Genomic DNA, 24,698 nt, shown 5'->3' with positions numbered 1-24,698 from the left:
TCCCTTTTATTTGTTTGTTTTCGTTTGTTTTTAGGTTATGATCGTGTTTCCAAGGATTCCCGAGCCTTCCTCTCATATTTCTCATCAATTTGGATGCCTCATGTTCGCCCTTTTGAGCTTCAAGTTTAAAGGAACTCAAGGAGCAAGTCAAGAGATCGGTGCACGTATGCGGTGGGGGCGTCATCTTTGCCACGAACCCACCAAAATGGCCCTTTCAAGACTGCCTACCTTGGTGTTCATCATCATCATAAAGACGAGCGCACGAGGATGAGCTTGGACGAAGAAGAGGGGGGCTCCCCTGCTGCCAGGTGCGGGTGCGCACGAGGGTGGTGCGGCTGCACACCTGGGTGGCGCGGGCGCGCCTGCAAGGGCCCTTGTTCCGTACCTTTTTTCCCGCGGCCGCACCTCTCCTCTGTTGCGACCGCGCTTTCCGGGGTTTCTTTTGGGACAATCTAACTAACTCTTCTTTTGTATCTTTCCTATATATAGTTTTTCCTTCTATTTATAGAGGGAGAATTAGAATAGAATTAGAGTTAGTTTTAGATTTTTAGAGAGAGAAACTCTAGATTTTTAGAGAGAGAATTTCATGGTGGATTGTTGTTGATTGAAGATTTCTCCATTTCCTTTGATCTTTGATCAAGTTTGTAAGGATTCCTTTTCTTTAATTCAATCTTTAGTTTGATCTTTAGTTTGATTTCAATTGTTTTGTTGAATGTTTAAGTTTGGTTGAAGTTTTATTGATTTGTGATTTGACTTTAGCTTGTTTAATTTGATCATGATGAATTTGTTGTTTAGCCTTGTTTTGATCTTGATTTCAATGGCTAGTGAGTAATTTGATTTCTAGGGTAATGGTGAAGCATGTATGAGTAATGGATTGATGTTAATTTGGGGAAATTGATGGAGTTGATGATGTGATTAAATTGGTTAATTGATTATGTGCATGTGTGTATTTGATTTAGGCTTGATCACCCTAGTTATTCACACTAGATTGCATTGTAGGTTCACATTGATACGGACCATTGATTTGTGGCTTGCATTTAACGATTAAGGTGTCTTGTGACGTTCCTAGCTAGAGTTTATCGTAGTTGATGCTAGTTAGACCTCTAGGAAAATAGCTTGATATGCTCCTTTGGTTGCATGATTGGTTTTCCCTCGCATCACTCGACTTAGTCAATTCTTTCCCAATTAGCGGAATCCGTTACAAGCATATGTGGATCCCGAGCCGTAGTGTTTATTACATTTGTCCAAACCTAGCTTGTCTAGTTGTTTAGCATTCACACCCTTACCTAACCTTTCCTGAATAGCTTAACTTGACAATATAAGATCGCTCTCCATTCCTTAGTGGTTCGACCCTCGACTTACCATTATACTTGCATAAGGGTGTGTTGAGAGATTACAAATTTTGTTTGGCCTTGGGTAGGGGTTAGTTTCAACGACCTAGTCTCGACCCTCGCCAAAATGGCGCCGTTTCTAGGGAATGGCGTTGTGATTTTGCATTGTTGTTGAGTCTATTCCATATTATTCAAAAATACAAAAAGATTTTTCTTCTTTCTTTTAGGCTACATTTGTAGCCGTGTTACTAATAATTTTGTTTGAGATTGTGTTTGCAAGTGAACATGGAAGAAGCTCATAAAGTGACATTGAAGAAGTTAGGCACTCCGGGTGCTTACAAGTATGAGAGTGGGATTGTTCCATTGTTGGTTCTGGATAAAGATTTTGAAATCAAACCAGCTATGATTACCTTGATCGAGAGGAAACAATTCGGTGGTGCAAAAAGTGAAAATCCTCTCAATCATCTCAAAGATCTTGAGAAGTATTGTAATACAATTGTGGTAGCCGGAGTTGCTCAAGAGTATATTAGGCTCAAGTTGTTTCCCTTTTCTCTTATTAGAAGAGCTTTAGAGAGGTTGGACAAGGAGGTCAAACCAAGATCCCTAAGGACATGGGATGAAGTTACCAAGTCTTTCTTATCTCACTTTTTCCCACAAAAGAAAATGGCGGAATCTAGGGCTTTGATCCAAAATTTAAAGCAAGGGCCTTATGAGAGTCTCTATGAAGCATGGGAGAGGTATAAGAAGTATCAACGAGAGTGTCCACATCATAGAATTCCTACCTACCAAATTATACAAATCTTCTATGGTGGGTTGAGTTCTCAAGGAAGAGCAAGCTTAGATGCTGGAGCCGGAGGCCCGATAATGAACAAAACGGAAGATGAAGTGGTGGATGCAATAGATGAAGTGGTGAGACATTATATGAATTGGCAAGAGGTGGAAAAAGAGCCAACTAGCAAGGGGTGCTTGATCGAGCAATTTAATGCCATCAACGATTTGACCACTCTAATTTCGGATTTAGGGAAAGAGGTCGTATCCCTCAAGGCCAAGCTTGAGAGTCCTCCTTTGCAAGCCCCGATTCTTCCCTCCCAAAATAAGGGGAGAGCTACACCTTCTTACTCTAACACTTTTCCTTCTTCTTGTTGCATGATTAGAGAATGTCGGCCTTGTGATTTATGTGGAATGAATTATCATGATGCTTTTATGTGCCCCAATGTTCCTTGTGAAGAATGTGATGGAATTGAAAATGAGCATGTGAATTATGTTGGTAACCATAATTTTGAACCTAGATTTGAGGTTCAAACAAATGTTGGAAATAGGAATTATCACAACCAAGAGAACTATGATAATTTTAATCAAAGTGGTGGTTGTAGAAAGCATGGAGTCCAAGAGATTCGTGGTGGCTATAACAATCATGGTTATAATGGTCAAAGTCACGGCCGAGGGCATGGGGATCATAACCAAGGTTATGGTAACCATAGTCAACATCATGGCCAAAATCAAGCTAGGGGTAATTGGAATAATCAAAGTAGGGGAAATTTTCAACCTAATGTTCAAAGAGGTACCCCACTTGGATCCATTCCAAATACTTAAGGGCCAAGTGATAATTTCCATGATCAACCATTTTCTTCTAGGATTTTCTTGGAAGAGGTTTTTGAGAAACAATCCAATTTTCTAGAATCTTACATGGTCGTGAATGATGAGAAGTTTAATGACTTGTTGATTCAAAATAAGGAGCTAGGAAACCGACTTTCTCAATTGGCTAGTGACTTTAAGGAATTTAAGAATTCTTCTTCTTCTTTGACTTCATTGAACTTAAATTCTGAGAACCCTATGGATGCAATTGTTACTAGGAGTGGTAGGGTCCTTGAGAGTGGAGTACTTGATAAGAATGATGCTAGAGAGAGTACTAGAAAGAGCCCGATATAGATTGAGGGAGATGAGGGTACCAAAATTGAGAAAATTGAGGAGGAACAAGTAGAAAGAGTGAAAGAGAAAGAGAAAGAACTTTACAAGCCCAAGCTCACTTATCCCCAAAAGTATAATAGGAACAAATTGGATGAGCAATTTGGAAAATTCATAGAGATACTTAAGCAACTTCATCTTACTCTTCCTTTCACCGATGTGGTAGAACAAATGCCAAACTATGCTAAGTTCCTCAAAGAAATTTTGAGTGGAAAGAGGACATGTGATATGGTGGATACGGTTACCCTAACCGAGAATTGTAGTGCGATCCTAATGAATAAGATGCCACCTAAGTTGAAGGATCCCAGAAATTTCTCTATTCCTTGTGCTATTAATAAGATGCAATTTGATAATGCCTTATGTGATTTAGGAGCTAGTGTTAGCCTTATGCCACATTCGGTCTATGAAAGACTAGAGCTAGGGGAACTTTTACCTTCCAAGATTACATTGCAATTAGCCGATAGGTCGATCAAGATCGCAAAAGGTAAGATAGAAGATGTTCCCTTGAGGGTGGGGAAATTTGTCATTCCGGTAGATTTTGTTGTGTTGGATATGGATGAAGATACTATTATCCCTATCATATTAGGTAGACCATTCCTTGCTACATCGGGGGCTATGATTGACGTCAAGAGTGCTAAGATAACTCTTAAGATAGGAGAGGAGGTAGTTGAGTTTGATTTGAATGAAGATATGAAATATCCCTGTTCTTCCTTTGAAAATTGCCTGAGTGTTGAAGTTCTTGATAATATTGTGCAATCCATGCATGAGAACTTGCTCACATCTAATGATCCTCTTGAGTGTGTTTTATTGAACAACGAAAAGATAGGGGCTCCTAGCAAGGAAGTAAAATTGTATGAAGATTTGCTTGATGGAAGCATTGAAGGAAGCGATGAACAAATTTTCATGGGGATCTCAAATTAAGATGCTTTACAAGTAGCCTTGACCAAAGAAGGTAAAGGTGTGCCTATGGTAGAGCTCAAACCTATACCATCACACCTTAGGTATGAATTCCTAGGCCCAAATTCTACTTATCCCGTAATTGTTAGTGCATCCTTAAGTGAGAGCCAAGCTCAAGCGCTATGTGATGTTTTGAGAAAAAATCAAGGTGCTTTGGGCTATACCATTGATTATCTCAAAGGTATAAACCCCGCTTTGTGTACGCATCATATAACGCTTTAGGAAGGCACCCTTTCCTCTATTGAAAGACAACGTAAGCTACATCCCCAAATGAAGGAGGTAGTGAAGAAAGAGATCACCAAGCTTTTGGATGCGGGAATCATATTCCCCATCTCAAGCTCTAGGTGGGTCTCTCCCGTTCATGTCGTTCCAAAGAAGGGGGGTATGACCGTAGTCAAGAATGAGAAAGGTGAGCTCATTTTGACTAGAACGGTCACCGGTTGTCGTATGTGTATAGACTATATACGTCTAAACACATCCACCAAGAAGGATCACTTTCCCCTTCCATTCATTGATCAAATGCTTTTGAGACTAACAAGGCACAAGTTTTATTGCTTCCTTGATGGTTACTCGGGATTTTTTCAAATCCCGATTCACCCCGATTATCAAGAGAAGAAAACGTTCACATGCCCTTATGGAACCTTCACCTATAGGAGAATGTTGTTTGGTCTTTGCAATGCTCCCGCAACTTTCCAAAGATGTATGATGAACATTTTTGGAGATATGTTGGAGGAAGAAATAGAGGTTTTTATGGATGATTTCTCAGTAGGGGGGGTTTCATTTGAGGATTGCCTTGAGAATCTTGGAAAATGCTTAGCAAGGTGTGAGAAAGTGAACTTAGTGTTGAATTGGAAAAAATGCCACTTCATGGTGGAGGAAGGAATAATGCTTGGACACAAAATCTCTCATAAAGGAATAGAAGTGGATAAGGCCAAGATCGAGGTTATTGAAAAGCTTCCTCCCCCGGTGAATGTAAAGGGAGTAAGATCATTTTTGGGGCATGCGGGGTTCTATAGGAGATTCATCAAGGATTTCTCACTCATTTCCAAGCCCCTCAATGACCTTCTCCAAAAAGATGTTGATTTTGTGTTTGATGATAATTGTTTGGAGGCGTTCAACAAATTGAAGAAAGCTTTGACTTCCACTCCCATTGTCCAAGCCCCTAGGTGGGATTTTCCTTTCGAGCTTATGTGTGATGCTAGTGATACGGCTATTGGGGGAGTGTTGGGTCAAAGGGTTGATAAGAAGCTCCATGTCATCTATTACATGTCGAAGACCCTTAATGGTGCTCAAAGGAATTACACAACAACGGAAAAGGAGTTCTTAGCAATTGTTCATTCTTTCGAAAAATTTCGTTGTTACTTGTTGGGGTCCAAGACTATTGTGTTCACCGATCATGAGGCTTTGAAATACCTCTTTGGGAAAAAGGAATCTAAGACAAGGTTAATTCGTTGGGTTATTGAACTTCAATCTTTTGATCTTGAGATTCGAGACAAGAAACGAGCGGAAAATGTGGTTGCGGACCATTTATCTAGACTTAATGATTTTCAAGTCCAAGATGATGGATCCCCTATTGAAGATAGAATGTTGGACGACTTCTTGTATTCGATAAATGTGAAGGAACTCCCATGGTTTGCCGATTTGGTTAATTACCTTGCTTGTGGGGAGTTTCCTCCTTCTTTTTCCAAGAATCGTAGAAAGAAGCTTAAGAGAGAAGCTAGGCACTATGTTTGGGATGAGCCGATTTTGTATAAGAGAGGTGTTGATGGTTTGTTATGCCAAATGAGGAAATACCAAATGTGTTGAAGATGTGCCACTCGGATCCTAGTGGTGGACATATGGGTGTTTCTAGAACGGCTTCAAAGGTGCTTCAATGCGGATTATGGTGGCCAAACCTCTTTAAGAACACTTGGGAATTTGTCAAAAGTTGTGACCGATGTCAAAGGACCGGGAACATTTCAAGGAGAAATGATATGCCCCAACAACCCATCCTTGAGTTGGAAATTTTCGATGTTTGGGGAATAGATTTCATGGGTCCTTTTCCTTCTTCATATGAGAATCAATTCATTCTTGTTGTCATTGATTATGTGTCAAAATGAGTTGAAGCCATTGCTTCTCCAACAAATGACCATAAGGTGGTAATGAAGTTGTTTAAAAAGATAATCTTCCCAAGGTTTGGCATTCCCAAGGCGGTTATAAGCGACAACGGGTCTCATTTTTTAAATAGTGCTTTCCGGAAGATGTTGAAGAAACATGGGGTAAACCAACGTTTTGGGCTCCCTTACCATCCTCAAACTAATGGGTAAGTTGAGGTGTCCAATCGTCAAACAAGTTGATACTTGAGAAGACGGTTGCAAGAAATAGGAAGAATTGGTCGAATAAGCTTGATGATGCCTTGTGGGCGTATAGAATGGCCTTTAAAACTCCTATTGGTACCACTCCTTACCGCTTAGTTTATGGTAAATCTTGCCATCTCCCGTTTGAGCTTGAGCATCGTACTTATTGGGCTATAAAGAAGATTAACTTTGATTTGGCAAGTGCGGGTGAGCAACGTTGGTTAGATCTCCATGAGTTGGAAGAGTTTCGTTTGGATGCTTATGATTGTGCTAGTTTATACAAAGCTAGAGCCAAAGAGGTGTATGATAAGCCCATTGAGAAGAAGGAGTTCAATCCCGGAGATAAGGTGCTCCTTTACAATTCAAGAATGAGACTTTTTCCCGGAAAGTTGATGTCCCGTTGGACCGGTCCATTTGTTGTTCAAGAGGTCTTCCCAAATGGTGCTATTGAAATTTCTCCTTTGGACCTCCCAAGGACTTTCCAGGTCAACGGTCATAGGCTTAAGCGTTACTATGATGAAGTTTTTGTCGGGGTCATTCATGATATGACTCTCTATGATCCACCTTGAAGGGTGGAGAACGTCAAGCTAATGACATTAAACAAGCGCTTACCGGGAGGCAACCCGAGTTTTTAACCCTTTTCTCATTTTTCTTTGATTTTCCTTTGATGCCTTTATTCTCTTTTAATTTTGTTTTCTTTTGTGTTGTAGGTGGTTTTGATTTGATATCCAACAATCTTGGTGCCAATTTTAAGATAGAAATGTCCAAATTCATGAGTTGGAAAATGTGTAAGTATGGAGATTGGTGGGTTCTTATTGTGGGTTCATGAATTTCTAGTTTTGAACCCACTAAAATGGGGTTTTGTTATTGCCTATGTTGGTGTTTATCATCATCATAAATTGTGTGCCCACCGTTGTGCGCATTTAAAAAGGAAAAGAGAATGGTAAAGTTTATACCCAGGGAGGTGCGGGCGCGCACGAGCTAGGTGCGGTCGCGCACCCACCATGTGCGGCCGCGCACCCCCCAAGTGCGGCCGCGTACCCCCCAGGTGCGGGCGCACCCCTGCTCGTCTTCCCCCCTTAAACCCCACCGATTCTCTTTCTTTTTCTCTCTCTCTCTCTTACCTTACTTTCTCACTCATGTTTTCTTTGGTCTTTGATCAAGCATCATTTTCACCTCCATCATCATATAGTCATTGAAATTTCAAAAAAATTCATAATCATCTAGTTTATTATTGCTCTTAGTATCAATTTTTGCACTTCCATGGTGATTTTCTCTCTCCTAAATTGAGATTTTTGGTACTCTTTGATTGAAGTTTTGAGATTTGCAATTTGGGGTTGCTAGTGTGTAATAGTGCTCCTTGTTCCATTTCTTTGTGATTTCTCATCTATTAAAGGTATGATTTCTTTATTATCATGATAAATTTTCTACCTTTATTGTTCATGGAAATTTGATTTGGTTTGGTACTACCCTTATTAGCATACCCATATTGCTTACTACTTGCTTCATTTGATTGTGTTGATGATGAATTGTTGATAAATATATGATTTGGTGTTGTTGATTTTTTTTTTAGTTTATTGAAAATTTTGGCACCACCATTGTTTGATTCATTATTTGGTGCTGTTGATTTGGTGATGATGATGTCCGTAAGGGTTTGGATGGTCATATGAAATGTTGTTGCTCACTATGCATGATTATGGTTTATAATTGTGGTTTTCTAAGTGCATTTTTCACTTGATTGTGAATTCTTGCTTATTCCCTTGATTATTGTGGTCCTTATGGGATTTTCCATTACCATGCATTGTCTTTGCACACAATTTTCCCTTGTTATTGAACCTTTATTTTTCTTGTAGTGTGTAGATGGCGTCCCTTCGTCATGCTAAAAGGGCGAGATGCTCTACTCATAGGAAGGTGGTTTCTCCTCCATCCTACATCATGGAGACATATGGCATCGAGTTCACCAAGAGTGAGCATTGGGAAAACTTCTACAACTTGTCACCTCGACAGCTCTTTTCCACAAGATTCTATGATAGGGAGACAACAACTTTGCTTGGAATTGATGAGGACGTTAGGATGTTGGCTCGGAACTTAGGGCTTGATGCTTTCATTGATCTTAATGCACCAACATTTGCCCGCATTACATTCGAGTTCCTCGCTTCTCTTGAGGTTCATGAGGATGAGCATGGTGATTCGCCTCCAACTCTATCCTTCCAAGTCTTTAACAATGATCACTCAATTCCACTTTCTTTTCTCAATGAGGCATTTCATTTTTTGAAGCCATTTGATGGGAAACCGTATATCTATCCGGCCTTTGAAACTTTGCAAAAAGATCATAAGTATTGTGAGGATACATGGTGGAATCACATAGCTGATGAAGAGGCTTATCGGCCGCAAAACTCAAAGTCGGCCTCGATTATTCACGCGGCTATGAGGTATTTTAGTCGTACCCTCACCTATGCTTTCTTCTCTAAGAAATCCCTCGGTTCCATATCCCGAGAAGAGTTAAGTTGGCTTTGGCTAGCGGATAAGCCATGGGAAGAAGGATGGGAAGTCATAGATTTTGCCTCTCATTTACTTGATCGGTTTACCGATATTCGTGATGGGGTTTTCCTCTCGGGTAGCATTCAAATAGGTGGCATGATCACCATCTTAGTGCTTTCACTTGACAAGAAATATGGGCCTATGCTTAACTCCCTTGAGCCCATACATGATAAGAGGGAGAAGACCCCTTCCCATCTTTTAAGCATCTATGCTTTGATCAATCAAAGTTTTTTGGAACGCACTACTAAGAAGGTTTGTTTGTTTGGAAAGTTTTTCGGACTACGGATTGGTGTCTCATTCCTCACCCCGAAGCTATGGTCCGTGATTTGAAATCAAAATTACCTTGGCGACCAAACAAGATGGCTATTAATCGTTCTATTCGTAAGGTTCCTTTGCCTAACCTTCGTCTCAAGCGTCGTGTTCCCCCAAGTTCTCGGGGAGGAACTTCTAACTCTTCTCCTTCTATTGATTTGTCTAGCTTCCACGATAAGATTGATGCTATTTCCCTTTCCTTGTCTTCCCCTTCTTTGGGTAATGATTTTGACGGGGGTTATGATTACCATGCTAGGAGAATCTATGATTTGCATGTTTCTAAAGGAGAGATTGAACCATATTTGAACTACCCCTACCTTCCGGTCCAAGAGGGACCAATTCCTCAATGGGAACCGTACGATGAGACCATAGGCCCTCGCCTTTGTTACCCCTATTAGGAGGGGCCCCATGTGGCACCTAGTGCTATCCGCGGGACTACCCGAGGGGACTATGATTATAAGAGGCCGGGGGGGGTGTGATTTTGCTTACGATCCGGGTAACCCTAATCCTTTTCCCTCGCCTGAGACCGATGGGAGGTGGGGACTCTCGGGTCCACTTGTTTTGGATGATTTGTCGCATTTCTATGCTTTAGATTTTCTTAGGAATAAGTTTAGGACCAAAGGAAAAAGATCTTTAGTTGCGGATGATGTGGTTCGCCGTGTTGTTTCTGATAATGGTGAGGGGAGCTCTCAATCTACCCCTTACCATAGTGCCGAGTGAGACCGACTCGGCTACCCCCCCTTCTTGCTTGATTCTCTCCCGTCCTGCTTTATTGTTAGGATTAGCTTGGGGGGGTAGCTCATAGTAAGCTTGGGGGTGCTTTATTATATTTGTTTGTGCTTTACATGATTCCCCCTTGCTTTGATGATTCTCTATGGCTTTGTGTTCGGATTTCCTTTCTGCTGCTATCTGTTGATGATAATGTTTTTCTTCTGATGATGTTTCTTTATCTCTAATTCTTCGCCTTTATTTTGATTTCTTTTCTTATCTTTTGGTTTTGTTTGGAAGTTACTAACAATTTTCTTTGTATATAGTTTCCTTTATTTCTTTTGCTCTCTTCCGGCTATGATTGTCCTGCTTCTATTTTGAAGTTTTATTCGGTGACTCTTATATTCACTCTTTATTCTTTGCTAAGCATGGATTATCCGGTGAGATCTTTCCTTTTTATATCTTTTATTTTCTTGGTTGCTTAGATTAGGATTAGTTTAAGGGAGATGAATGGTTCGAGGATGTATGTGTTTAACACCTTGCGTGTTTAGGATCTTTTGGTGTTGTTGCCATTAGATCACTTGTATTACGATTGGGATTTATGTGTTCCATGTGCATTCTTGTTCTTTTCTTCATTTCTCGCTTCTCCTATTTCTTTGTTCTTCCCTTTTCCTTTATTTTTCTTCTCTTTATCTTCCTCTTACTTTGTTTATAGTTTTGAGGCTTTTTCTTTTATTCTCTTTTATGATTTGGACTCCATATCACTTGACTTTTTCCTTTGAATGATTCACTTCCTAAGTAATAGAGGTTTGCACATTTTGAGATTATGTTCGGTTGGTTTAAGAAATAATTTATGCTAAGGTAGTTGGTTAGAACTTAGAGGATCATGAAGCCGGATTCTACTTGATTGTGGCTTGTTGGTAGTTGCTCCCTATGGTTGATTTGATGCTAATAGTGAGTTTTTGCTACATTCGTGTGAGGTTCATTGTTTTTCAAGCCTTCTACATATATTTGCAAGAGCGGCATGGATCCTTGACTTTTGCAAACCTAATCTTGAAACTTGACTCATAGTTCTTGAATCCGAGACCGAACCATTTAGGGAGGACAAAGGCATCTTTTCGGGGTGGTATATTTTGTTTTTCTAGGAATTGTTCTTTTTAATTTTTGTTCCTTTTGAGTTTACATTTGCCTTCTTGCTAACCATTTGAGCATTTTCCCTTATTTTCAAGCCACATCTTTAGATTCTTGAGCCTTTTGTTTCTTTTTGTTCCATTTTTGGTTTTTGTGAAGCAAATGGTCATATTTTGGAGATTGTGGTGTATAAGTTTTGTTATTGGTTCGAAAATGAAAGCAAGTTCGTGTTTTGTGTATATTTTGTGAATAATGGCAAGTGAATAAATGAAAGAGTCGTCCAATATAAAAAGGCAGGGACAAAGGACGTGCAAAGTTCAAAATCTAAGTCGTCCAAAGTTAAAAGAGGCAAGGACAAAGCATTACAATAAGAAAAAAAAAAGTGAGAAATGAAAATCCAAAAATATTTTGATGTATTCTTTTCTCCTTCTATGCATTGAGGACAATGCTTCATTTTAGCTTGGGGAGAAGCGTTTAAGCCTTTTGTGTATATGTTTGTGAATGTAGCTTTCAATAATCTTGGGGGTATAAGGTGTATGTATTTTTGTTTGGTTTGGTGACTACTTGATTGTGATCCTAAGAATTGGCCATTCTTTTGCTTCATTGATTAGGAAAACCACCAATTTCAAATTTCTAGCCTACCTACACCCTTTCTCGCCCTTGCATTACAACCTTTGGGAAAGCCCTTTTGACCTAAGTGGTTGAGTCATTCTTCGGAGGAGAGTAATGTGAGTTTTAGCCTAAGGAGAGGGGATGCAAAGTCAAGATGTCGAGTAGCCTAAATTTTTCTTTCGATTCTGTAGACACCCATTTGTGTCTCCCCAAAACCAAAACCAGTGATGAGTACCTTTCGCGTCGAATCATAATCAAATGAAGTGAAAGTGTGGAAAGTCTAGTGTTGCGGATAGTTTTAATTTCTTTTCTTTTCTCTCTGTTTTTGAAAACTTATTTTAAGAAAACGGCCAATCCAGTTTGGTTGGTCCATAATATGGGTCCAATGATTAAATAGTTGGATGGGGCTTGATAAGACCTTTCCAACGATATATTATAAGCCCAATTCCGATGAATATTGAGGAAGTTATGGCCAATTTACTAAACTGGGCCCAGTTTGAGCCTTATGTGCGGCCCAATGATCTAGGGGAGGGCCTAATATGATTTATCATTCCTAATGCAATTAGGAATGGTTTTAGTCTTCTAGATTCTTCTAGAAAGTTCTTCTCACTCCTAATTCAATTAGCATTGATAAATTGACTTTTGTTGACTTTTCAGAGTTTTAATTAAAATCAAAGAACATTTTTGAGGAAAAGATACGATTTTATCCTCCTGTACGACAAAATTTATCTGATTTTAGAAAACGCGTCAAAAACAGGATTGGCGCCTAACGTCAGACATTGGCGCCTGGCGACAGCATTGGCGCCTGGCGCTGACGTTGGCGCTAATGAACAATGGGTGGCGCCGATCTCGTTTTGCGTGCGCCAGACTCTGTTTTGTTAATTTTATCCTTTTGGCTGATTTTCTCTATAAATAACGTATTAAAAACTCTGTTTTCAACAACGAATTCTCATCAACATTCATCTATATACACCTACAATCAGTTTTCATTCGCAATCATTAATTCTCTAATTCTCTCTTAATTCATTCATCTTTCTTTCTTTCTTTCTTTCTCTTTTTCTAAACCTTGCTTTTTACATACAAAATTCCGCATTCTCAAGATCTAGAAACACCTAGCCATATTCGAAGTTGCCTTCGCCCTAGACGTGAAAGGTTTTAATTTATGAGGGTTTGGTCCCAAATCTCTATTTCAATTATTTAATTTAATAGTTTTGTTTATTATTTTCCTTGAAGTTACTAATGTGTGTATTTTGTTATTAGAAAGAGGTACGAGGCATCAAAGTAAGTGCTTTAATGATTTTAATTGATATTATGATGTAGAAATCATGTTTATATTGTTATTATGATATTCCTAGTATCATGTCTAGGGTAATTTTAATATTAAGTATGATTAAAAGTATGATGCTTCCTAATATTTGTGATTGTTAGTATCATGTTAGGGTTAGAGATTTGATTTTTAATGCTTAGTGACATGCTAGGGTTTGTTATTAATCTTGTTAGTATCATGCCTAGGATCTTGCTATTATTATGCTTTAATATTAACATGAACATTATTATGATGATAATTGTTATAATTTATTATTATTATTAATATGATGATTATTTTGTTTATTATTATGATGATTATAACTATTATTTATTTTTATGATTATTATTATTGATTATTATTATGTTGCTTGATACATTATTTATTGTTATTGCTTGATCACGCCTTTTATGCATGTTTAAAGGGAATTTTGTACTTGTAATCACGCTTAATAAGATAATTAATAATCTTGTTTAGGGTTAATATGATTATAATTCAAGTGATCGTCAATAATAGATTTGTTTGTGCATTAATATTCAACCAACATAGATAAACAGGTTTAGGGTAATCCTATTGATTGCATGTTAATTAAAAAGCGCACATGAATACGATCAGAATAAAGTGGAGGCCTATTATTAGGGCAGGTTCAATCTCTTTTAGGTTGGATTTGTACCTTCATCTCCGAACCTTTATTTGGTTCTAGACCTTATGGAGTTCACGATCTCTTGGATCGTTAAGGGGTGTAACCTTCACCCTATGAACGGTTTACAAGTTCCTAAAAAACTTGTTGGCGACTCTTTTGCTCTATCTTCTTTCCCTTTGGATGCCACCGTACTTTAGTGTATGATCACAGTGGGGTTCAAGCAAGGGGATTAACGCTTGAAATTTATTCCCTACAGTTTTTGGCGACTCCACTGGGGAGGATTTCTATTTTAATTCCTGAATTTGTTTCGGCAATGATTTAGAATGAGTGGATGAGACTCGAAACGTTCTAAGTATTTCATGTGCGTAATTTTGATTAACATAATTGTCATATGCATAAAAAAGATCTCATTGGAAAGACCATCCGTAATGAGTTAAAAACATAGGATTTTACACGTAGGAAATTTGAGAAATATCTTTCACAACTAAGACCGAAATAACACCGCGCAAAACTGGAAAATTTTATCGAGCATAGAAGGCTGCTGAGGCATGTGGGAAGTAGCGCCAGAGGCCAGAGCTTGGCGCCAGACTTTTAGCCGTAGCGCCAGAGGCCAGCATTGGCGCCAGGTGCTACAGTTAAAAACTGGCGCCAGTCTCTGTTTGCTGGCGCCAACTTCCCCCAATACCGAGCCAGAAATATGCGTTCTAATTTCGACCGGTTTTTCGTATTGTTTGCTCGATCCTACTTCCTTATTTAATTTTTTCTCACTTTTCTGAAACCCATATGTGTTCTACATATGGACATAACCCTCTGGGAATTCATGCTCCATCTACCCGATTGAACGCTCTGTGCAACAAAGGGTACATCCGAGAATTTTGAATTCACCAAACCATGGAAGCGATTTCTTTCTAAAACTCGCGGTGTCCCATCCACTCGTGCCAACCCTTCACGGTTAGGCTTCCGCGCGGTGCATGCGGACAATTAACCATGGACCCTCTATGGACTAAACCATATCCTGAACTTTAGAGAACTAGAGCCATGGTTAGGTTGCAAACTCATTGCATCATATTTTGCCTACTTGACTAATTGTGCATTATTTATTGTTCATATATTCTATATCTCTCTTAACCGTTTGTTTGACTTGTGTTGAGATTAAATAAATTAATGACTTAAAGAACTTTGCCTTATTAATTAATTAATTAATTAATTTAAGTAAATAAAGTCTAATATTTTAATCGGAATTGACCTAGTACGACTTTAGGCATACCCCAGTTGATTAATAATACCAAAAACAGTCCCAGACTGAAGCTCCAATATTGGCGCCAAAGTCTGAGCTGTAGCGCCACACTGTGGAGTGTGGCGCCTGGCGACAGCTCTGTCGTCTGGCGCCAAGCTACACAGTGCAACGCCAGTTCTGTCGTTTGGCCGACAGTTCGGATTATTGGTCGAGTCATCACCTAGGGTCTAATTAACCAGTTTGCTAATTAATTCGGTTAATTTTAGCTGTCAATAACACCTTGTCGAGTCGTTAAGTTAGTCTAGTCACATAGTCTAGCCACATGGTCATGACACGAGTCTTAACGTACCATCTACACTCACTAGTCTTAGCACACACTTTGAGTACACATCACCATGACCATGTCTTAGGTTCATGCATGAGTCGGTCTTTTCCGTCATTTGAGTTGGGGGATACATTCTACTCCTAATTCTTCATATCCTTCCATCTACATCATTTTCCTTCACATTCTCTTCCATCTTTCTTCACTTCCTCCATCCATTGCATGTTGAATAGAGTTTGAGTTAAATAATTAACAATGAATATCCCCAAATTCCTTTTCCACAGTACTTGGTCGAGGAGAGAAGGACGATTAATTAAGGACAACCTCTTTATTCAAAGTTTCACTTTTCGATAAACCGATTCGTCAAAAGAGGAAGGCTAAAAGGATAATGGCAACTCAAGAAGAAGTCAATGAGCTTAGGAACCAACTAGTTACCATGACTGAAACATTGAAGCTCCTCACACTTAAGGTCGATGATCCCGTGAAGCAACAACAAATGAACCTCATGCAAGAAAGTTTGAGAAAACTATCTAGTGACTATAAATTTCAGGGCATGAGTTCACAAGGGGTCTTGTTGGACAAGGAACTTCTTCCTCATAAGTTCAACGCCACTGACATCCCTAAATTCAAGACAACAGATAACCCTTACTTCCATCTAAGAGCTTTCGAAACTATAATGAGTATTAAGAGTATCGATAAGAAGGTTTTCCCCTCTCTGTTCTCACTATCTCTTGAGACTGTTTGCCAACAATGGTACTTCTCCCTTGACAAAGAGAAAACCTCCACCTGGGAATCGATAGTAAACGCTTTCATTGATAGATGCAAGTGCAATATTCAAGTTGAAACCGATCATAGACAACTTGAGATGCTAAGACAAAAAGAGAATGAAGGCTTTACTTCTTTCTTTAATAAGTGGAGGGAAACTTCCGCTAAGATGATTGAGGTCCCCACCGAAAAGGAGTCTGTGAGGATGTTTATCAAGAATCTCCAAGAGAAGTATTCGAAGCATTTAAAATATCAACACAATCTGAATACTTTCAAGGCCGTTTATAACATCGGAATTGAAATCGAAGATGACCTCGCAAAGCAAAAAGCTACTAACAATAGTAACTACAGTGGCTGGAAAGGAAAGAAGAATGACAATCCTTCTTCTTCCGAAAATGCCCACTCTAGTAACAATGTTAGTACCTTTGATCTCAGTGAAGTTTTATCCATAGATAACCAAGGATCTAAGAAGCAACTAAGGAAAGACTTCACCCCCATTGGGATGAGCTACGATACTGCCTTCGATCGACTCCATGCCAAAGGACTCATTACTCCCATTGGACCTATTCAAGATCCCGCACCTGAAAAGAGATTGCCTAGTTGGAATCCAGACGAACACTGCAAGTACCATCAAGGTAGGGGTCATACTACTGAGAGCTGTTGGAAGCTAAAGGAGGCTATCCAAAATTTGATTGATAATAACAAGCTTCCCATGCCTCCGGTTAACAAGAAGAACGAGTGATGATAAAGGAAACAACACAAGACAAGAGGCGAGCTTCAACGACAAGATTTCGTGACCTCTTTTTTCTATTTCTTTTTTATTTACCCTTTCCCCAATAAGTCTAGCATAGGAACCTTTTTATTCTCCTTAGATTTATTTTGTAGGATCATTATACATTTTCTTTTAATAAAATGAGCATTTATTTCCTTATATATGATCATTTCATTATATTGCATTAAAAAAAAATCCGTGTCGAATTAAGCACAAGGTATACCAATGATTTGAGGCACCCCTTGTAGCCACATCATATTACCTTTCACCTTTCTAATATGCAATCCTTTCTTCATAAACCACTTTGAGCCTCGTCTAATGATAGACCTTTCTTTTTTCAACCTACATCTACCTAACCTTGGGATAGAATGGTGTGTAACTTATGCAATTCTAAAAAGGCTTGAGTGATTTCAAAAGATCAAAATAAAAATAAGCAAAAAAAATAATAAAAGTGTACAAAAGGGTAAGTGTTCCAATGTCTTTGACATGAACATGTCTTTGATATGAACACGTCTCAGATTGCGTCTCTTATTGAGTGCTCGGTACCGTGCCTGAGAAACATGAATGCCAAGTGAGTGATAGACCGCATGATCGAGATTGCCCACACTTATAAAAATAAAATAAATGCTAAAGCAAAAAGAAATAAAAAAAGAGTAGTGAGAAACCTCAAGCATAAAAATATAAAGATTCAAAAGCAAAGTTTCACACCTTGGGGGCTTATCTAGGGTCTTGAGCCTTTATCCCCTTCTTCTATATATAACCTTTAGCCTAACCACGTTACAACCCTTAAAAGACCTTTTTGAGGTATACACACTTGTGCGAGGTTCGGCTAGAGCTACGTTCGGCCTGATTCCTAACGGATACGTAGGCAACCTCACATCGAGGTGCAGCCGTAATAAACATGCATTCATATTCAAATTCACACACTTACACCATGATCATATCAAGAGTCTCCTATTCTCATCCCTATCCATGTAGAGCTAGAATTGGGGGCTTGACCCCTACATCATTAGCTTACCTAGCCTAAGAGTCACCACCATTTGACTCTTTTAACAAACAATATTTTCCCACACACTTAGCTCTTGTGGCCTAGCTTTAGAATCACTATCACACACTGCATAGATACATGACCAAATATATTTCCCTTAGGAACCCTTTGTCATGAAATCTTAACGCTGAAGCATGCTTCGTCAAAATTACTCATAATTGTCATTGCATCACGAAGTATGAAGTGCTTAGCCTCCGTGCCTAAGTTACCCAAATACTTTCATCATGGAGTCAACCATTGTGATAGCCTAGGATGGATTAATCCTTGCACCTTGAGAGATAGTATCAAACAACATTTGATTAAGCTCATTCAACATGCACCTTCAAAAACTTCGATTCTTTTTTCGCGTCTTTCTTTTTTGGGAGAAAGTCGGTACCCTCCACAAAAATGATGAATTTTTTTTTGCTTTTTTGCATTTTCGAGTCGCACAATCATAATAAAATGCACACACGGGTCATGAGTCACACGTGTCATTTCACTTCGAGTCGAGTCAACCTCGAGTCAGTCAATCATATCGAGTCAAGTTTATACCTTGAGCCGTGTCAAGTCAATGAGTTAAGCGACGTTAAACCTTAGGTCAACCCTAAGATAATTAAAGATATTGGCAAAGTTCTATAGTCAAAATAAATACAGGTGCAGCAGAATAGGGAAGACCCTACTCCAGCGTCTGGCGCTAAATCTTTTCAGCAACGACAGAGCTCGAAGCCTCTTAGAAAGGTGATTTCGACCTTATACAGCAATTTCGGGTTCCTTGGTACGCCAATTAGCCCCTATAAGCAATTTGACACGATTAAGTAGTCAGTTTGATTACAATCACAATAAGTGGTCGACCTGATGAAAGATCGTCTCACTTAGCTTAAAGCGCCTAATCACGAAAACACCGACATACTGGTTTTAGCGGAAGCAAAGTTCAGGCGAGCTTTAGAGATCAACAAGCGTTGGTTTTCGGAAATTTTTCTTCGGAATATTATCGCAACAAACATTCAATCATCGAAGCTCTTTTGTTCAGAGACGCGTGGGCATATCATCAAAAGCTCTTTGTTCAGAGACGTGTGAACATATCATCTAAGCTCTTTGCTCCAGAGACACGTGGGCATATTATTTAAGCTCTTTTGTTCAGAGACGCGTGAACATTTCCATCAAGCTCTTTTGCTCCAGAGAAGCGTGGGCATATCATTCAAAAGCTCTTTGTTCAGAGACGCGTGGACATATCATCAAAGATCTCCTATTTTCAAGCTGTTTCGCTCAGAGACGCGTGGGCATCCTATTATCAAGATTTTTTGTTCAGAGACGCGTGGACACGTCATTCAGAAGACCATATAAAACAGAAGTTCTTTGTTTAGAGACGAGTGAACATCGAAACAGCAAGGTGGCGTTCCCTAGATTGTGGAAAGTTGTCACAAACAACTGAGGATTGTTTCAAGAGAAGCAATCTTCGATAGTATTCCCTTGGATGTGGAATATTATCAATGCGGATGAGGATTGTTTCAAGAAAAGCAATCTTCAATAGTATTCCCTTGGACGTGGAATATTATCATAGCGGAGGAGGATAGTATCAGGCGAAGCAATCTTCTATATTGGAAGCAGTTACCGGCGTAGCAGTTTTCAACCGGGATGGCATTCTCTAGCTTGCAGGAGGTCATCAAAACAATCGGTTACTTTCAGAGGCGTGTGCTCGACGGTGCAAGATACGCGTTTCTTAACTCTCTTATCTGTTTAACTAACGCTAGTTTGCAGGTATCGGCGTTACAAGAGTGATTCAGGATCGCAGAACGTTCTGAATCATTCTCCCTCCCTATCGCTACTTTGGCTTTCGTTTTTCGAAACTTGCGTTTCTCCAAACTCAGTCAAAGTGAGGGATTCAGTAGACACCCATTTGTGTCTCCCCAAAACCAAACCCAGTGATGCGTACCTTTCACGTCGAATCATAATTGAATGAAGTGAAAGTGTGGAAAGTCTAGTGTTGCGGATAGTTTTAATTTCTTTTCTTTACTCTCTGTTTTTAAAAACTTATTTTAAGAAAACAGCCAATCCAGTTTGTTTGGTCCATAATATGGGTCCAATGATTAAATAGTTGGATGGGGCTTGACAAGACCTTTCCAACGATATATTATAAGCCCAATTCCGATGAATATTGAGGAAGTTATGGCCAATTTACTAAACTGGGCCCGGTTTGAGCCTTATGTGCGGCCTAATGATCTAGGGGAGGGCCTAATATGATTTATCATTCCTAATGCAATTAGGAATGGTTTTAGTCTTCTACATTCTTCTAGAAGGTTCTTTTCAATCCTAATTCAATTAGCATTGATAAATTGACTTTTGTTGACTTTTCAGAGTTTTAATTAAAATCAAATAACATTTTTGAGAAAAAGATACGATTTTATCCTCCTGTACAGCAAAATTTATCTGATTTTAGAAAACGCGTCAAAAACAGGATTGGCGCCTAACGCCAGGCATTGGCGCCTGGCGACAACATTGGTGCCTGGCGCTGACGTTGGCGCCTGGCGCCAATGGCCAATGGCTGGCGCCGATCTCTTTTTACGTGCGTCAGGCTCTGTTTTGTTAATTTTATCTTTTTGGCTGATTTTCTATATAAATAACGTATTAAAACTCCGTTTTCAACAACGAATTCTCATCAACATTCATATATATACACCCACAATCAGTTTTCATTCGCAATCATTAATTCTCTAATTCTCTCTTAATTCATTCATCTTTCTTTCTTTCTTTCTCTTTTTCTAAACCTTGCTTTTTACATACAAAATTCCGCATTCTCAAGATCTAGAAACACCTAGTCATATTCAAAGTTTCCTTCGCCCTAGACGTGAAAGGTTTTAATTTATGAGGGTTTGGTCCCAAATCTCTATTTCAATTATTTAATTTAATTGTTTTGTTTATTATTTTCCTTGAAGTTACTAACGTGTGTATTTTGTTATTAGAAAGAGGTACGAGGCATCAAAGTAAGGGCTTTAATGGTTTTAATTGATATTATGATGTAGAAATCATGTTTATATTGTTATTATGATATTCCTAGTATCATGTCTAGGGTAATTTTGATATTAAGTATGATTAAAAGTATGATACTTCCTATTTTCTTCCTAATATTTGTGATTGTTAGTATCATGTTTGGGTTAGAGATTTGATTTTTAATGCTTAGTGACATGCTAGGGTTTGTTATTAATCTTGTTAGTATCATGCCTAGGATCTTGCTATTATTATGCTTTAATATTAACATGAACATGATTATGATTATAATTTTTATAATTTATTATTATTATTAATATGATAATTATTTTGTTTATTATTATGATGATTATTTATTTTTATGATTATTATTATTATTGATTATTATTATGTTGCTTGATACATTATTTATTGTTATTGCTTGATCACGCCTTTTATGCATGTTTAAAGGGAATTTTGTACTTGTAATCACGCTTAATAAGATAATTAATAATCTTGTTTAGGGTTAATATGATTATAATTCAAGTGATCGCCAATAATAGATTTCTTTGTGCATTAATATTCAACCAACATAGATAAATAGGTTTAGGGTAATCCTATTGATTGCATGTTAATTAAAAAGTGCACATGAATACGATCAGAATAAAGTAGAGGCCTATTATGAGGGCAGGTTCAATCTCTTTTAGGTTGGATTTGTACCTTCATCCCCGAACCCTTATTTGGTTCTAGACCTTATGGAGTTGACGATCTCTTGGATCGTTAAGGGGTGTAACGTTCACCCTATGAACGGTTTACAAGTTCCTAAAAAACTTGTTGGCGACTCTTTTGCTCTATCTTCTTTCCCTTTGGACGCCACCGTACTTTAGTGTATGATCACAGTGGGGTTCAAGCAAGGGGATTAACGCTTGAAATTATTCCCCACAGGTTCCTTCGAGGAATCATTGTGATGCTCACTAGAGGTTGATATGAAGCTAGTAGGGAGAACGCGGTAAGATTGAACGGGATGAAAGTGGAGTGTGATACTTAGTTCTCTATGCTTAGCATGATTTATTCTTTTATAAACCTTGGATATCTTGAAATGTGCACACCTCTATTTATTTGAGAAAGTGTTTCATTCATTTGAATTGTAGTCATGATGAAAAAGCCCAACTCGTAGAGTTTTCTATCTTTCTCTTTTCTTTTCTTTTGATTTTGCCTTTTTGTTTTGCCTCATGTTCTCTTTATGAGAGTTAAAGGTAAGCTCTTAGAAAACCTTTACGAGACCTCACTCGTCCTCATAGGCAACTTTGGGGTTTAAAGGGCTTGTTGTAGCTAAAAACAACCGTGATTCCTACGACAATGAGTCTTAGTGTATATTCTCATCTTGAGTCTTTCTTTTTCTTTTTGAATAAGTCTTTCATCCTTATTCTTTCTTGCTTTGTTTTGCTCGAGTACGAGCAAATGTTTAGCTTGGGGGAATTTAATGAGTGTCATTTATGGCACTCATTTGGCCTCTTTTAGGATGATATTCATGCTATTTTATAGCCCTTTTCCTTAGTTTTTCCTTAGTTTTGTTCTTTATTTCGTTCGTTTGTGCTTTCCATAGTTAGTTTCCTTGTTTTATGCATTTCTTTGTTTATTTATTCTTTTTCCCTTTTATTTGTTTGTTTTCATTTGTTTTTAGGTTATGATCGTGTTTCCAAGGATTCCCGAGCCTTCCTCTCATATTTCTCATCAATTTGGATGCCTCATGTTCGCCCATTTGAGCTTCAAGTTTTAAGGAACGCAAGGAGCAAGTCAAGAGATCGGTGCACGTTTGCGGTGGGGGCGTCATCTTTGCCATGAACCCACCAAAATGGCCCTTTCAAGACTTCCGAACTTGGTGTCCATCATCATCATAAAGACGAGCGCACAAGGATGAGCTTGGACGAAGAAGAGGGGGGCTCCCCTGCTTCCAGGTGTGGGCGCGCGCGAGGGTGGTGCGGACGCGCACCTGGGTGGCGCAAGTGCGCCTAGTGCGGGTGCGGGCGTGCCTGCCAGGGCCCCTGTTCCGTACCCTTTTTCCCGCGGCCGCGCCTCTCCTCTGTTGCGACCGCGCTTTCCGGGGTTTCTTTTGGGACGATCTAACTAACTCTTCTTTTGTATCTTTCCTATATATAGTTTTTCCTTCTATTTTTAGAGGGAGAATTAGAATAGAATTAGAGTTAGTTTTAGATTTTTAGAGAGAGAAACTCTAGATTTTTAGAGAGAGAATTTCATGGTGGATTGTTATTGATTGAAGATTTCTCCATTTCCTTTGATCTTTGATCAAGTTTGTAAGGATTCCTTTTCTTTAATTCAATCTTTAGTTTGATCTTTAGTTTGATTTCAATTGTTTTGTTGAATGTTCAAGTTTGATTGATTTGTGATTTGATTTTAGCTGGTTTAATTTGATCATGATGAATTTGTTGTTTAGCCTTATTTTGATCTTGATTTCAATGGCTAGTGAGTAGTTTGATTGCTAAGGTAATGGTGAAGCATGTGTGAGTAATGGATTGATGTTAATTTAGGGAAATTGATGGAGTTGATGATGTGATTAAATTGGTTAATTGATTATGTGCATGTGTGTGTTTGATTTAGGCTTGATCACCCTAGTTATTCACACTAGATTGCATTGTAGGTTTACATTGATACGGACCATTGATTTGTGGCTTGCATTTAACGATTGAGGTGTCTTGTGACGTTCCTAGCTAGAGTTTATCGTAGTTGACGCTAGTTAGACCTCTAGAAAAATAGCTTGATATGCTCTTTTGGTTGCATGATTGGTTTTTCCTTGCATCACTCGACTTAATCAATTATTTCCCAATTAGCGGAATTCGTTACAAGTATATGTGTATCCCGAGCCCTAGTGTTTATTACATTTGTCCAAACCTAGCTTATCTAGTTGTTTAGCATTCACACCCTAACCTAACCTTTTCGGAATAGCTTGACTTGGAAATATAAGATCGCTCTCCATTCCTTAGTGGTTCGACCCTCGACTTACCATTATACTTGCATAAGGGTGTGTTGAGAGATTACAAATTTTGTTTGGCCTTGGGTAGGGGTTAGTTTCAACGACCTAGTCTCGACCCTCGCCAGGGTCTTGAGCCTTTTATCCCCTTCTTCTTCAACCTTTACCCTAACCACGTTACAATCCTTAAAAAGACCTTTTTGAGGTATACACACACTTGTGTGAGGTTCGGCTAGAGCTACATTCGGCCAGATTCCTAACAGATACGTAGGCAACCTCACATCGAGGTGCGGTCGTAAAAAACATGCATTCATATTTACATTCATAATTGATCATATCAAGAGATCTCCAATGCTCATCCCTATTCATTTAGAGCTAGACTTGGGAGCTTGATCCTTACATTATTAGCCTACCCAGCCTAAGAGTCACCACCATTTGACTCTTTTCAATATATCTTTCCACACACATAGCCTTTGCGGCCTAACTTTAGTGTCACTTTCACACACTGCACAGATACATGACCAAATATACTTCCCTTAGGAACCCTCTGTCATGAAATCTTAACACGACATTGAAGCATGCCTTGTCATATTGACAGGGTAAAGTCGTATCCCCTAATCAAAAGTAATTACCTAAGTCCTCTAACTAAAGTAGATAGGGAAGTAGGGTCGAATCCACAGGGAAACAAGTCTTTCTACTCCTAATTAATTATTATAATCTAAATTATCGAGGTAACCAATATTGTTGTAAATAAATTCTATACTACGAAGAATAAGATCG

General features: G+C 38.8%; 1 protein-coding gene and 1 non-coding gene across 2 annotated transcripts; one reads left to right on the top strand and one right to left on the bottom strand.

Annotated features, from left to right (window-relative positions):
- Nucleotides 1-1,616: 1,616 nt before the first annotated feature.
- LOC145642927 (uncharacterized) lies at nucleotides 1,617-4,217 on the top strand. Its single transcript, XM_081694083.1, has 4 exons — nucleotides 1,617-2,388; nucleotides 2,560-2,841; nucleotides 3,010-3,237; nucleotides 3,667-4,217. Exons 1-4 carry the CDS (start codon nucleotides 1,617-1,619, stop codon nucleotides 4,215-4,217), a joined length of 1,833 nt encoding a protein of 610 aa, XP_081550209.1.
- Nucleotides 2,002-2,107, bottom strand: LOC145556995 (small nucleolar RNA R71). Its single transcript, XR_014092079.1, has one exon. It is a non-coding gene; the product is annotated as a small nucleolar RNA R71 (small nucleolar RNA).
- Nucleotides 4,218-24,698: the final 20,481 nt, after the last annotated feature.

This window comes from Chenopodium album, chromosome 8 (assembly GCF_948465745.1).
Source record: "Chenopodium album chromosome 8, dcCheAlbu1.1, whole genome shotgun sequence".
In the NCBI taxonomy this organism is placed as follows: Eukaryota; Viridiplantae; Streptophyta; class Magnoliopsida; order Caryophyllales; family Amaranthaceae; genus Chenopodium; species Chenopodium album.
The sequence above is the reverse complement of the archived record's forward strand: the minus strand, read 5'-3'. Positions and strand labels throughout refer to the sequence as shown.

Bases quoted from the DNA above. Each gene is read 5' to 3' on its own strand.
- LOC145642927 (XM_081694083.1), top strand. From the start codon at position 1,617: ATGGAAGAAGCTCATAAAGTGACATTGAAGAAGTTAGGCACTCCGGGT. The intron at 2,842-3,009 runs GTAATTGGAATA...CCAATTTTCTAG, and splicing joins TGGCCAAAATCAAGCTAGGG to AATCTTACATGGTCGTGAAT. The intron at 3,238-3,666 runs GTACTAGAAAGA...TATGTGATTTAG, and splicing joins TAAGAATGATGCTAGAGAGA to GAGCTAGTGTTAGCCTTATG.